This window comes from Pipistrellus hanaki, assembly GCF_964339955.1.
Source record: "Pipistrellus hanaki genome assembly, chromosome: 1".
Taxonomy (NCBI): Eukaryota; Metazoa; Chordata; class Mammalia; order Chiroptera; family Vespertilionidae; genus Pipistrellus; species Pipistrellus hanaki.
This window is the reverse complement of record NC_140503.1, coordinates 178,666,038-178,680,272: the sequence shown is the minus strand read 5'-3', so window position 1 is coordinate 178,680,272 and position 14,235 is coordinate 178,666,038. Positions and strand designations below refer to the sequence as shown.

The window sequence follows — 14,235 nt, the reverse complement described above, 5'->3', positions numbered from 1 at the left end:
AAAGATAGTGCAGAGAGTCGGTGCTGCTGGTCTACCTGCCATACTTTGAATAGCAAGGCTGTAGCTCAATGCCTACATTTACGTACCAGCACTGCTATTTACCTGGCTGTGTGATGGGTGGCCTGCGGTTTTCTTATGTGGAAGCTGGGACAGTAATTCGCCTTGATTCCCCAAAGTGTAACAAACAAGGAAACGTCCGAAGAAGCCCCCAGCAAACTGTAAAGTACTACAAACCTCAGTTATCATGATCACCATCTACAAGGTACTACCTGGAGTTCTTGCCCCAAAGTAGTCTCCAGTCCAGTCAGTAAGAGTCTTCACATTTATTTTAATTGTAAAACAAATAACATCGTATTCTCAGCAACTGTTTTCACATCTGTTTAATAATGTGACCTTTGGCCCTAACTCGTTTGACTCAGTGGATAGAGCATCGGCTTGCATATTGAAAGGTCCCAGGTTCTATTCCGGTCAAGGGCATGTACCTTGGTTGCGGGCACATTCCCAGTAGGGGGTGTGCAGGAGGCAACTGATCGATGTTTCTCTCTCATCGAGGTTTCTGATTCTCTATTCCTCTCCCTTCCTCTCTGTAAAAAATCAATAAAACATATTTAAAAAAATTAATGTGACCTTTGCAAAAACCTTGTGAAGCAGACTAAACTACCTTCACTTATAATACATATTATCCTTAAGTTTGGAGGGTGTTTCTTTTTCAGAGTGGTAAACTCTACTTTGAACATGTCTGCTTGTCCACAGCCTTGTCAACACCCCTACTGTAAATAAGAAACTTCATGCCAAATGAATGGGGCCTTGTCAAAATGAGGTTACTAGATCCGGCTTACCTGGTCTGAACCTTTCTTACTTTTCAGACACAAAACTTCTTTGCAACCTTGGCCTGCTTGTGGGCCCAGCGGGTCTCAGGGCAGCACCTCTCTCTGGTAACCCACTGCGCGGTGGAGGCATTCAGGGGGCACGTTTATTGCTAGCTCCAGCTATTTCTAACTAACTCCACCATAACTTTTGCCATTGATTCAACTATTTAAAACATCAATTTTAGGTAAAAAATAAACATCCCCCCCCTCCACATTATCAACCACGGCTTTCTTCACCTGACCTCACTTTATCTTTGAGGCCGTGTGGGGTGGGGTCCTCTTGGGGTGATGGTCTTAATCAACTTGGAAAACTACTAGAAAGCTTGGGAAAGCTTTCCTGCGACATTTCTAGCCCTTATCGCCTTCCTACCCCCTCATAAAAAGGCTCCACGGGGAAATTTTAAAAATTGCCTAAAATAAGCACTTATCAATTGATATACTTCTAAGTCTTTTTCCATTTCTACGCTGTAAAGGTGCCACTCCTGGATCTAAATTACAAAAAAAGTTATACACACACATTCTTTGGCCAAAAAGTCTTTCTTACACAAATTCAGGGTTTCCTTTTTTTTTTTTTTTTTTTTAATATATTTTATTGATTTTTTACAGAGAGGAAGGGAGAGAGACAGAGAGCTAGAAACGTTGATGAGAGAGAAACATCGACCAGCTGCCTCTGGCACACCCCCCACTGGGGATGTGCCCGTAACCAATGTACATGCCCTTGACTGGAATCGAACCTGGGACCTTTCAGTTGGCAGACCGACACCCGCTCTACCGCTGAGCCAAACCAGTTTCGGCCAGGGTTTCCTTTTTAACAGTTGCTAAGAATAAGATGCTATTTGTCTTACAATGAAAAGCACTGTACAGATGAGGTCAGATCAGTTGCAGGGTATTTTGAGGTTGAAGGAAGCATACTAATCTTATACACTGTGGGGGAGGAATTTAGAACGCGGGAAGGCCGCCTGGCCTTGGACTCTACCCAAGGAAGTTCTGTCACTAAACTATTCGAAAGAGACTTATAAGGCAGTTTCTTCAAGAAGGCAAGTCTACAGTAAACTGGAGGGCAGGCTCTATGGACAGGATGCAAATTATATTTAAGGGTGATAATAAACAATTGCTCAGCTTAACCATTCCATCTAATATCTAGACTCTAGATTCTAGAGCGTAAAAGATCTTGAAAGTCCTCACGTCCTCTCCCAGCTTCCCCTCCTCACTTAGGTTACCCCTCAGATCTCCCACAGAACATCTCAGAACAGAATTCTCCTGGCTCCCATATGAGCAAGTACGTAACGGTATTCAACAGTTTTTACCTACCAGTTCACCCTGGTGTGTAATCTAACTGTGCTTTGTGGGGTGGACCCTGGGAAAGAACATACCTAACAAGAAGGGCTCTCAGTGGTTTGACAGGACTCACATTTAAAACACCGCCTAGCAGCTGTTTCTGCACAGGGGCCTTTCACAAAACTGCACTTCAGGAGAAGCCTGCACGAAGCTACCTGCCTCTGCTCTGAACTGCCTGCCTGTGCTGTGTACCTGCCACCGGAGCCAGCTCTTATGGAATTCCTGGAATCCTATTACAACCAAGAGGACTGAGATTTTCCCCATCCAATTGGAGCTGCACAGGTATATCCCCCCATTAGCATCTCCACCAACCAACCGGGGTAGCTCCATTCTGACCAATCAGGACAGTGCCCTTTGGACTAATCAAACGGGGAGGATTTGGAGTTCTTATTTGCATGAGGATGGACCAATCAGGAGCCAGGGGTAGTCTAGAGAAGCAGGTTCCCCCAGGGCACTTTTCCTTTCCATCCAAAGGCTGAAGATGGCATTTCTCCAGCTGGAGTTGAAACACCAAAGACATCTTCCCGTAACAAAGGAGCAGCGGGAGGCAGACGGGCGCAGGTGAGCAGACCAGAGCCGCCTAGCCGAAGAGGGGCCTCACTCCCTCCGGGGCCACCTCCCTCCAGGGCCTCTTAGAGCTATAACACGATTGAGTTATTCCACAGCCGTGCTGTCTCCCAGTTGAGCTGCCTGCACTGAATAAAGTTTCCTTCTTCACCACATTCCAAATTGGGGATTGCTATGGGCATTGAATTGGCACCAATGACCCTTGATTGAGAGTGGCCATTTAATTCCAGGCCTTTGAATTCCGTCTCCTGAAGAATTGTAGAAAAGTAGGTCAAGCACCTTCCATTGACTAACTAATTCCCAAACCATGACGAAACATTAACTTGTTCTTTGGATTATTTTCCTTGAAAAGAATCCCAAGTCCTTTAAGGTCCTTCAAGCCTGCCTATTTCCTTTTCCAGAGAAAACATAACAAATATTTAACAAAAATGTTAATATCCCTAATAATTCAAAATAAATATGGAAAGTACAAATAATACACGCACAGGAAAAAAAATGGCAAGGCATACACAGGCAATTCACAGAAGAAATACAACATGCTCAACCTCAGGAAATTGCAAACTAAACAGGAGATACTGCTTTTCAGCTCGACAAGAATTAAAGAGATTGATAATCCCCATGTTGGCAAGAGTGTAGAAAAAAGGATACTCCATATACAGTTGGAGGGAATATTAACCTTTTAGGAAGGCAACTTGCCTGTAACCGTTAAAAGGTGAATAACCTTTATACCATCAATTCTACTGCCAGTAAACTATTACAGATACATAAGAATACATGTGTAGGATATACAGCAAAATAACTACGTTGATTGTGAATAAATGTGAGCCCATATATAAATATGTTACACTTATACCTTTGCTTTATATGCTACAAATCCACACAAAAACGTGTTTAGATGTGAATAGGAAAAGGTTTGGAAGTTTACACAACTGTTAACGGTATCAGTTCCTGGTAAGAAGGATTGGAGAACAAAGTTTTCAAACTTTTCCTAAAATGCAGGGATTAGTGGTAAGAAAGAACTGGTGATTCACTCAGCATTCTAGATGTTTCTGTGTTTAACAAGGGCAACTGAGGCTAGAAGAAAAAACTTGAAAGCATTTCTATGGGGTTAGGGTAGACGCTTCGGGATGTGGCTTTTTCTGTTTCTGATCTGAAAGTAGAGAAAAGGGAGGAACGGGGCTTATGGGGGAAAAGCCTCTTGACATGAAATGAGCAAGTCGGCTGTAATGTGGGAGCTGGGCTGGCTAATGAGAGAGTGATGCCAGGGCACATTGTGAGGGGTCATCTAATAAGGAAAAAGCACAGTTCAGACTTTTCCAGTAATGAACAGCTTGCCGTGGCAGGTTAGGACCCCGGGCTCACCAATGCTTCGAAGGCCTGAAACAGAAACTGAAGGTCCTGAGTAGGAGGAGGAGTGAGGCGTCTCTTGCTGGGATGACTGTAACAGCTTCCTAATGAGAATCCCTGATGACGGTCTTGCCCCTTCCAATCCATCCTCCTAAGGGCGGTCACAGAGATTTTTTAAAAGCACAAATCCCATTACGTCACTCCACGGCCCACTGCTCCCTAACGGGCCACAAGGCCCTCGGTCACTATGCCCTGTTAAGTGTCCGGCGGCCCCTTGGCCCTCCCTCTCTGTGGGGCAGCCCCATGGAACCATGTGCTGTGCTTTCTGCGCTCTTCCTTCTAGCTCACTCCACACGTCATGCTAGCTCTTCTCCAGCCAATTCCTTCTCACCCCTGTCTCAATCAGGACAGCACCACTCTTCGAGGAGGTTTTTCCTGGCTCTTCATAAACCCAGGCGAAGGATCCCCCTGGGGGCTCTCTGTCTGTCTGGGTGGTGTGACAGAGGTAGTTTTACAAAGTATTGCACTGACTTACACTGCCCCACTCCCCAGCCCTTTGCCACAAGATAAGCCAGACCAGTGGTCGGCAAACTCATTAGTCAACAGAGCCAAATATCAACAGTACAGCAATTGAAATTTCTTTTGAGAGCCAAATTTTTTAAACTTAAACTTCTTCTAATGCCACTTCTTCAAAATAGACTTGGCCAGGCCGTGGTATTTTGTGGAAGAGCCACACTCAAGGGGCCAAAGAGCCACATGTGGCTTGAGAGCCACAGTTTGCCAACCACGGAGCCAGACCTTTAAAATTTCATTTAAAATTGGAACACTCAGCCAAAACTGGTTTGGCTCAGTGGATAGAGCGTCGGCCTGCTGACTGAAAGGTCCCAGGTTCGATTTGGGTCAAGGGCATGTACCTTGATTGCGGGCACATCCTCAGTAGGGGGTGTGCAAGAGGCAGCTGGTCGATGATTCTCTCTCATTGATGTTTCTAACTCTCTATCCCTCTCTCTTCCTCTCTGTAAAAAAAAAAAAATCAATAAAATATATTAAAAAATAAAACTGGAACACTCTGTATCAACTTTATTTTATTTTTTGCTATTTATTTATTTATTTATTTATTTATTTATCTTTTTCTTCTGTATCAGCTTTCAATGACGTTCTACCATTCTGACACCAGTTGCTTATGTATTTTTTCTCACATCCCCAAGCAATTCTCCAGCACCAGCTGGGTGTCCTACAATTAGGACACTGTCTTCCTTGGGATAGCATCAGATCACACCGGTTAAGGGCTCAGTCTAACAAGCCTTCCCCCTTCACCCCTCCTCACACACTTTTTTTTTTTAAGATGACTTCTGACTTACGTTTCTTTTCTTTCTTTTTTTCCAGATAAAATTTTTTTTAATTAAATTATTATCTGTGTACATATCTTACCATTCCCCCCTCCCATTTATACCCTCCCTCCCCAGAGTTTTGTGTCCATTGGTTGTACTTATATGCATGTATACAAGTCCTTCGGTTGATCTCTTATCTCCCCAGATCTCCTTACCCTCCTCACTGTAATTTGACAGTCTGCTTGTTGCTTTACTGTCTCTATCTTTTGGTTCATCAGTTTATAATGTTCTTTATTATCCATAAATGAGTGAGGTCACGTGGTGTTTCTCTTTCATTGACTGGCTTATTTCACTCATCATGATGTTCTCCAATTCCATCCAGGTTGCTGCAAATGATGAGAATTCCTTTTTTTTTATGGCAGCATAGTATTCCATTGTGTAGATGTACCATAGTTTTTTGATCCAATCATCTGCTGATGGGCACCTAGGCACCTAGGCTGTTTCCAAATTCTAGCTATTGTAGATTGTGCTGCTATGAACAATCCTTTCTGATTGGTGTTTCTAGTTTCTTGGGATATATTCCTAGGAGTGGGATTACTGGGTCAAATGGGCTCACACACTTCTTATGTCAATCACAAGTCCATGCTGTCATCTGTGCTTCTGACTGACTGGCTACAGATTGGAGGCACCAACAACCCCCTCCCGGGGTTCCATTAATTTGTTAGAGTGGCTTACAGGACTCAGAAGCATTTTATGGACTTACTAGGTTACCAGCTTTTATAAAAGGATGTAACTCAGGAGCAGCCAGATGGAGGAGATGCAGAGGGAAAGGTGTGAAGAAAGGACACGGAGCTCCCATGGGCACTGTGTGAGCCACTCTCCCAGCACCTCCATATGTTCACCAGCCCAGAAGCTCTCCAAACCCATCCATTTGTGTTGCTTTTTTTTAAAATATTTTTATTGATTTCAGAGAGGAAGGGAGAGGGAGAAATAGAAACATCAATGATGAGAGTCATTGATCAGCTGCCTCATGCACACTGGGGATGTAGCCCACAACCCAGCCATATGCCCTGACCGGGGAATTGAACCATGACCTTCTGGTTCACAGGTCGATGCTCAGCCACTGAGCCACGCCTGCTGGGCCCTTTTGGGTTTTAATGGAGGCTTCATTACATAGGCATGATTGATTAAGTCAACCCAATCACTCAATCATTGGAGACTGAGCTCAATCTCCAGCTAATCTTCCTCCCAGAAGGTTGGAGGGGTGGGATTGAAAGTTCCAACCCACTAATCACATGGTTGGCTCCACTGGCAATCAACCCCTATCCTTAGGGGCTTTCTGAAAGTCACCTCCTTAGTTTAAGAAAAAGACACCTTGCCAAAACCGGGTTGGCTCTGTGGATAGAGCGTTGGCCTGTGGACTGAAGGGTCCTGGGTTTGATTCTGGTCAAGGGCATGTACCTTGGTTGTGGGCACATTCCCAGTGGAGATGTGCAGGAGGCAGCTGATTGATGTCTCTCTCATCGATGTTTCTGGCTCTCTATCCCTCTCCCTTCCTCTCTGTGAAAAATCAGTAAAGTATATTAAAAGAAAGAAAGAAAGAAAGAAAGAAAGAAAGAAAGACCTTGTTACTCTTAGTACTTGGAAAATTCCAAAGGTTTGAGTAGCTACATGGGATGAAGATCTAATATATATATATATATATATATATATTTCTTATTATAAATCACAATATCACAAATTCATGGAAAAAAACAGTAATAGAAAACAGGTATTTAAATAACATGTTATTAACATAAAAATGAGCATACAATGATATTCAAAAAGAATGAATGTTTAAAGTCCATCAAAATGAGTTTCTGAAAAGAAAAATCGTCACTGAAGCTTTTCCCATTTAGACCTAATTCTAACCAGCAAGGGGATGGGGAAATGTTGAGATTTGGGTGTGTGGGAGGGGTGACAATCTAATGTTAGGAGTTCAGGATAGCAGAGGATGGGAAGATGAATCAGTGTCAGATGTATTCCCTGGCCTAGACTTCGTAAAGGCAGAAGATACCGGGAGAAGAGAGAGCAGACAGCCCGGAGAGTCCATTGCCTGCATTTCCAAAAGGGAAGGCACTTTCTTAAGAGATTCCCTTGTTTAATCAACAAATATTTATGAAGTGTCCAACTATTAGCCAGCCACTGTGCTTATAAAGATTTACCAGCGGGAGCTTCTCTGTTCGGAGGCTCCCAGCCTGTGCAGAAGACAGACATTCAGAGCGTGCTTCAGAGGCTGCGGGAGGTGCTGTACCAACGAGCAGAGCTGTTGTCACCTCTGCCCCTTTGCTGAAGTCCCCACATGGGTCCGTTGCATGGCTTGGCCCACCCCACTTATTGGTGCTCCTCCACCTCTGGTTTCTATCTTACTTCCCTGTTGCACATTCTTCACAGCACATGTGACTGTGTGAAATTATCTGTTTACTTATTTCTGTGTAAAGTTTACAGTAATTGCCATCAGAGAGGGGTCAATCCTGCCTCTCTTCTTATTCTAGGCTGAGATTAGAACAGTACCTGGAAAATTCATTCATTCACTCATTCATTAATTCATTCAACATATATCTAGAGTATTATTAGCTCATTACCTTTCAAACAAATTTTCAGGAAGATGGCTTTGCCTCTTATCACAGAGGTACAGCAGACAAGCAGACGAAGTTCCTCTACAGAAGGAGGGTAAGTGGTGATCTCATAAAATAAGGGAAGATTTGGGAGTGTCTCCAGGGCACCAGTGAAAGCGCTCAGGGAAGTGAGTTTGCAACTTGTATGAATACTTTCTTAGTCAGCAAGACCAGTTCTGTTTTGCCTGGCTGGTGTTGCTCAGTGGTTGAGTGTCAACCTATGAACCAGGAGGTCACGGTTTGAGTCTAGGTCAGGCCACATGCCTGGGTTTTGGGCTTGATCTCCAGCAGGGGGTTTGCAAGAGGCAGCTGATCAATAATTCTCTCTCATCATTGATGTTTCTATCTCTCTCTCCCTCTCCCTTCTTCTCTGAAATAAAAAAAATATATATATTTTTAAAAAAGGACCAGTTCAGTTTTATGTATTCCTTGTTCTATAGCACCTAGCACAGTGCTGCCACATGAGCTAGAATGGATATTACTTAAACAATCACTAAGCTAACTTTCTTTTTTCTAAATTTTTATTTTTATATCTATTTTATTGATTTTTTTTTTACAAAGAAAGATAGAGAGAAACAGATGAGAAACTTCGATCAGCTGCCTCCTGCATGCCCCCTACTGGGGATGTGCCTGCAACCAAGGTACATACCCCTGACCGGAATCAAACCCGGGACTCTTCAGTCCCCAGGCCAACTCTCTATCCACTGAGCCAAATCGGTTAGGGCCAAGCTAACTTTCTTTAGCTAACCTTCTACTCCGATCAGGGGGGAAAATTCCCCTTATGGTGTTTAAGAAAATCTTAACACGTGGAATAAACTCTTAAGCTATGGACATTTCTCTTTCATGATAGGACTTTGATCCAAAGGAGCAAACGACTGTTTCTGTTGGGAAAGGATGCAGACTACTTTGGGTTGTGACTTTCTAAGTTTCAGTGATAATAAAACAAGTACCAGGAAGTTACACAATTTAAGGCTTTTCATAGTGAACTCTGAAATTGGTGACATACGACCTCTTAGCACATGGACTTCTGGGAAAAGCTCTAAAAAGGAATCATTTGGAAAGTTTGGGGAAAGTCTGAGCTGTGAAAGCAGCAACTGCTTCTGTCCTTTCAAGAGAATGGCCACGCTCCCACATCCCAGGAGAAGGCCGCTAGGTTGGACTTCTAACCTTTTTTTTGAAACTGCCCATGGAAAATGTTATTTCAGGCATTAGAGTTAAAATCTGTGTGTGTTTTTCCCCCCCAAGCCTGAACTCTAGTTATTTTCCACTTTCATTTATGGCAAGATTGGACTTGTTTGAAATAAAATAAACCATTAAACATAACCTCAAAGCCATTCCTGCTGAACAGTGCATCCTGGGGACATATAACACAAAAAAGGGAATAAGAAAGAAAAACAAAATGGTCATAAGAGTCATGGCAAAACTACATCATACAGACATCCTTCAAAGAGTCTGTATTTTTTTTTTTTGCCCACAAATAATTTGCTACATTGCTGTTTCAGAATCTGTCATTTCCAGTAAGTGAATTATTTTCTCAATATTAAGAAACCACGAAATCTTGGCTTTATAGTTCTGACAAATCTAGCCATCTAAAGGCGAAACAAACAACTTCTCTCTGAAAGCCCTTACTTCGCATTTCGTCGTCGAAAAACTTCTTTCCCCCAATTTCTTGACTTCACTTCCATCTATATCCCCAGGCCAAGAAAAAGATGATGATAACATGACATGCTTTGTTTCGCCAAAGAATGAGGGCACTGCTTTTGCGAATTGACTTGCCAGCTGTTAGCATCCGTTGAGTGAGTTTTTGGGATGGGATGCGGGAGTCTGAAATATCGCTAAATCTCACACACACACACATACACACACACACACACACTGGCCTTGCAAGTCCCCACTTTCTTGGTGCACGCAGCAAACGCTAAAACTAAGACCTCCAAAATAAGAGAAGAGGAGGCGTCTCCCTTCTCTGCTGGCATCCCCGCGGCTGCCAGTTCCTTTCCTCGCATCCGATCCTTGGGATGCCCGCGGGAGGCATCTGACCCCTGAGATGCCCACGGGAGGCATCTGATCCCTGGGATGCCCACGGGAGGCGGTGCGGGAACCTGCGCGGGCGCAACGGCGGCCGCCGCCCCGTCGGGTCTGAGCCGCCAGGGGGAGCCCGTCCTACAGCCGCGCGGGCCCGGGGGCGGGGTCGGAGGGGAAAGCGCCGGTGCCCACCTTGCTCGCAGGTGCCCTTGCTGACCTGGGTGACGGCCTTCTCCCCGCGGCTCTCGGCCCTCAGGCTGGCGGCGCGCAGCTGGCACGCGGTGGGGTAGGTGTTGCCGTCGCTGCCGCACACCGGGTAGCGGTTCTTGCACAGGCACACGCCGCTCACGCCCGGGCCCCCGGCTGCTGCCCCGGCTTTACCCTTCCGCCTCTTGCGGCTCTTCACGCACTCCATGCCGGGCGCGCAGAACCCCCTGCCCGCGCCGCCGCCCCCGCACGGCTCGCCCTCGCCGCGCGCGCACATGGGGCAGCAGCCGCACGCGTCGCGGGTCTCGCCCAGCGGGCAGCCCCGCGGGGGCAGCGGCGGGCAGGAGGCCGGCGCGCAGGGGCCGCAGGCGTCCGAAGAGGAGGAAGAGGAGAGGGGCAGCAGCAGGAGCAGCAGCCCGGCGGCTCCCAGGAGCAGGGCGCGTGCGGGCGGCGGTGCCATGGCGGTGGCGGGAGCGCGAGTGAGCCGGGCCCCGCGGGCCGGCGCCTTAAACGCGGGGCCCCGCCCGCGCCGCTCGCAGGAGCCACACCCCGGGGCGGGGGAGCCGGCGCCCCGCCCGGACCGACCGGGGCCTCCGCGCTCATGCCCGCGGGGCGGCGCTGGGCTCCGGGCTCGGAGCGCACCCGCTGCTCCCGTTCCCCCCTGGCCCCTTGCCCCGCAGGCTGCGCCCCAGCCTCTCATACTCACCCACCCACTGCACCCTCATTTCTCTCGCTCTCTCTCTCTCTCTCTCTCTCTCTCTCTTCTTTAACATTTTATTGATTTTTTACAGAGAGGAAGAGAGAGGGATAGAGAGCTAGAAACATCGACCAGCTGCCTCCTGCACAGTCCCCACCGGGTATGTGCCCGCAACCCAGGTACAGGTACCGGAATCGAACCTGGGACCCTTCAGTCCGTAGGCCAACGCTCTATCCACTGAGCCAAACCGGTTCCGGCTGCACCCTTGTTTTTCCTAGCCAGATGTTTGTACTTCTTTCTTAACCACAAGGAGTTTGAACGGGACCAGTGTTCAATGTATGAACTTCTAAGTGGGCCCCGGAGACCTGGGTACTGATTGCCCCGCGGTTTGGGAAGCTCTTCCAAGCACAATGGGTTTTACAACCCCACAGGGGGATTGTGAGTCCTCAGGCCCCGCCCCCCATGTGGTTTTGGGGGCTAAAAGGGACAGATCATTGCCAATCATTACTCTTTTGGGAACCTTGCAACTGCCTCCTCCACCTCTGCTGTCTTATGCCAAGTCAGGTTGTAAGTGTGAGTACTGGACTCCGTCCAGGAGCGCGCTGTGCCATTGTTTTTCGAGCCTACTGAATGGCAGTGGATCTCCCATCAGACTCTCAGGAGAACTGAGCGGAGGTGCCACTGAGAACCGAGTTTCCCCCAGCAACCCGGTACGGAAGCGGCAGACAATTCCTCCTCCATCTTTCTGTAAAACCCAACTCCAAAGCCTCTCTTTCCGAGAATATTGGTCCTTCAAACTCCTCCTTCAAAATCCAGACATCTAAGTTGCTCCTATTTTTTTTTTAATTCAACATAAAACACTGCAGTGTACGTGATTCTGCATGTCATGGTTTAGTTATATATTTTTTTCTCTTAGCATAAATACCAGGATTTATAGGTATTTGAGCCAACTCAAAGGGTGTGGTTTACAATGACATCAGCAATACATACATGTCACTCTCACCAGAGTCTTCCTAGGATTAGTATTGTAAATGTTTTTGAAAATTAAGTAATCACAACATTGAGGGAAAAGAAAAACCAAGCACCTTCCTATTCATAAAACCTGGTACTTCTTTTTTGGCCTTTCCTTAACATGCTCTTAAAAAAGTGGTACTTTTAAAAAATGTTCATATGTTGACATTTGTTTAAAAAACAATGAAAAGTCTTCAGAGCAGGATTTTCCTAAGTATTGTTGCCTTTGTCCCAAGGAAGAGATACAATTTACAGTCTCAAGTTGAAACAAATACAGAGTGTACTCTTGGTATTTCCTATTCTATTCTATTTCAGTTTTATTAATTTGCTGGTCAAAGTCCACGAAGGACCTACTATGACGATCTGTCATAGTGTTAGGTTCCCCAGAAGCCAAGTGCTAGACAAAGATCCCAGGGCAAGTAGCTTACCTGAGAGGCCAGGTCAGGATACACCATTGAGAAGCAGGTGTGAGCAGAAAGGGAAGAAGATGCTTATCAATGGGCTTCCAGACAAGACCTCAATCTCTACAAATTGTGTGTGTGTGTGTGTGTGTGTGTGTGTGTGTGTGTTTGGGAGGGAGCACAGGGGTATTGACAGCGCCACTAATAGCTGCTCCCTTAGTGTTTTTAAAGGCTGCATGGGAACCAGCAGTAAGAACACAGGCAGGTGGTGGGACAGTAGAGAAGGGACTTGGGCTGTGTGATACTGGAAGCGTTGGAAATAGGAAGAGAACACCTTCCTTCCAAGAAAGAAGACATTGTCACCCACTCATCTTCAGCGAGATGAAGAGCCTGGATATGGAGACAGGATATGTCCTCTGTAAGTATGATTTTACTTCTTCCTGTTTAATCTGGATGGCCTTTCTTTCTTTCTCTCTTTTTTTTTTCTTTTCTTTTCACCTAATGGCAAGAAAAAGGTTAGAATCTCCAGTATAATGTGGAATAGAAGTGTCAAGAGTGGGCATCCTTGTTTTCTTCCTGATTATAGAGGGAAAGCTTTCAGTCTTTCACCATTAAAGTATGACTAGAGGCCTGGTGCATGTGCACTGGGTGGGAGGTGGAGGTTGGTGTCCCTCAGCCTATCCTGTGCCAGGGACCCCACAGGGGATGTCTGTCTGCCCACTTAGGCCCCATCCCCCCAGGGATGGGCCTCTTGCTCCTTACTGCCTGCCTGTAGTGGAGGTGGGAGAGGCTCCCGCCACTACCATGGCACTTGCCAGTCATGAGTCCCACTTCTGGCTAAGTGGTGCTCCCCATGTAGGAGTGCGTTGACCATCAGGGGACAGCCCCTGAATTGAGCATCTGCCCCCCTGGTGGTCAGTGCATGTTATAGCACCATTCGGTCGATTTGCATATTAGCCTTTTATTATATAGGATATTATCTGTGGGTTTTAAAAATATATATATTTTATTGATATTTTACAGAGAGGAAGGGAGAGAGATAGAGAGTTAGAAATGTCGATGAGAGAGAAACATCGACCAGCTGCCTCCTGCACACCCCCTACCGGGGATGTGCCCGCAACCAAGGTACATGCCCTTGACCAGAATTGAACCCGGGACCTTTCAGTCCGCAGACGAACGCTCTACCAATGAGCCAAACTGGTTTAGGCAATCTGTGTGTTCTTTATAGATGATCTTATAAGAGGGAGGAAATGCTTTTCTAGCCCCAGTTAGTAAAGTGCTTTTATCATGAAGAGGTGTTGAATTTTTTCAAATGCCTTTTTTGCATCTATTGAGATGATGCATTTTATTATGTTGATATAATATATTACATTGATTGACTTTTGAATGTTAAACCAAATTTGTATTTCTGGGATAAATCATACTTGGTCATGGTATATAATTTTTTTTCCATATGTTTCTGGGTTTGATTTACTAATATTATGTTGAGGGCTTTTCATCTATATTCAAGGAGATATTGGACATCCTTATTGTGACATTGTTGGTTTTGATGTCAGGGTAATAGTGGCCTCACAGAATGCATTAGGAAGTGTTCCCTCACTTTCTCTGTGTGTATTTTTTGTGAATAATTGGTATTAATTCTTCTTTAAATACTTAGTAGACTTCACTAGTGAAGCCATCTGGGCCTGGGCTTTTCTTCATGGGAAGAGTTCTGTTTTACTACTTCAATCATTTTATTTGCTACTAGAGGCCTGGTGCACAAATTCATGCATGGATGGGGTCTCT

At 45.7% G+C, this 14,235-nt stretch overlaps 1 protein-coding gene across 1 annotated transcript in view; it reads right to left on the bottom strand.

The window, feature by feature from the left end:
• IGFBP7 (insulin like growth factor binding protein 7) overlaps positions 1-10,867 on the bottom strand; it is a 66,038-nt gene extending 55,171 nt beyond the window's left edge. Inside the window, exon 1 of the mRNA XM_084899546.1 lies at positions 10,327-10,867. Within this exon, the coding sequence (XP_084755672.1) occupies positions 10,327-10,801 (475 nt within the window). The 5' untranslated portion in view covers positions 10,802-10,867. The remainder of the gene's footprint in view (positions 1-10,326) is intronic.
• Positions 10,868-14,235: the final 3,368 nt, after the last annotated feature.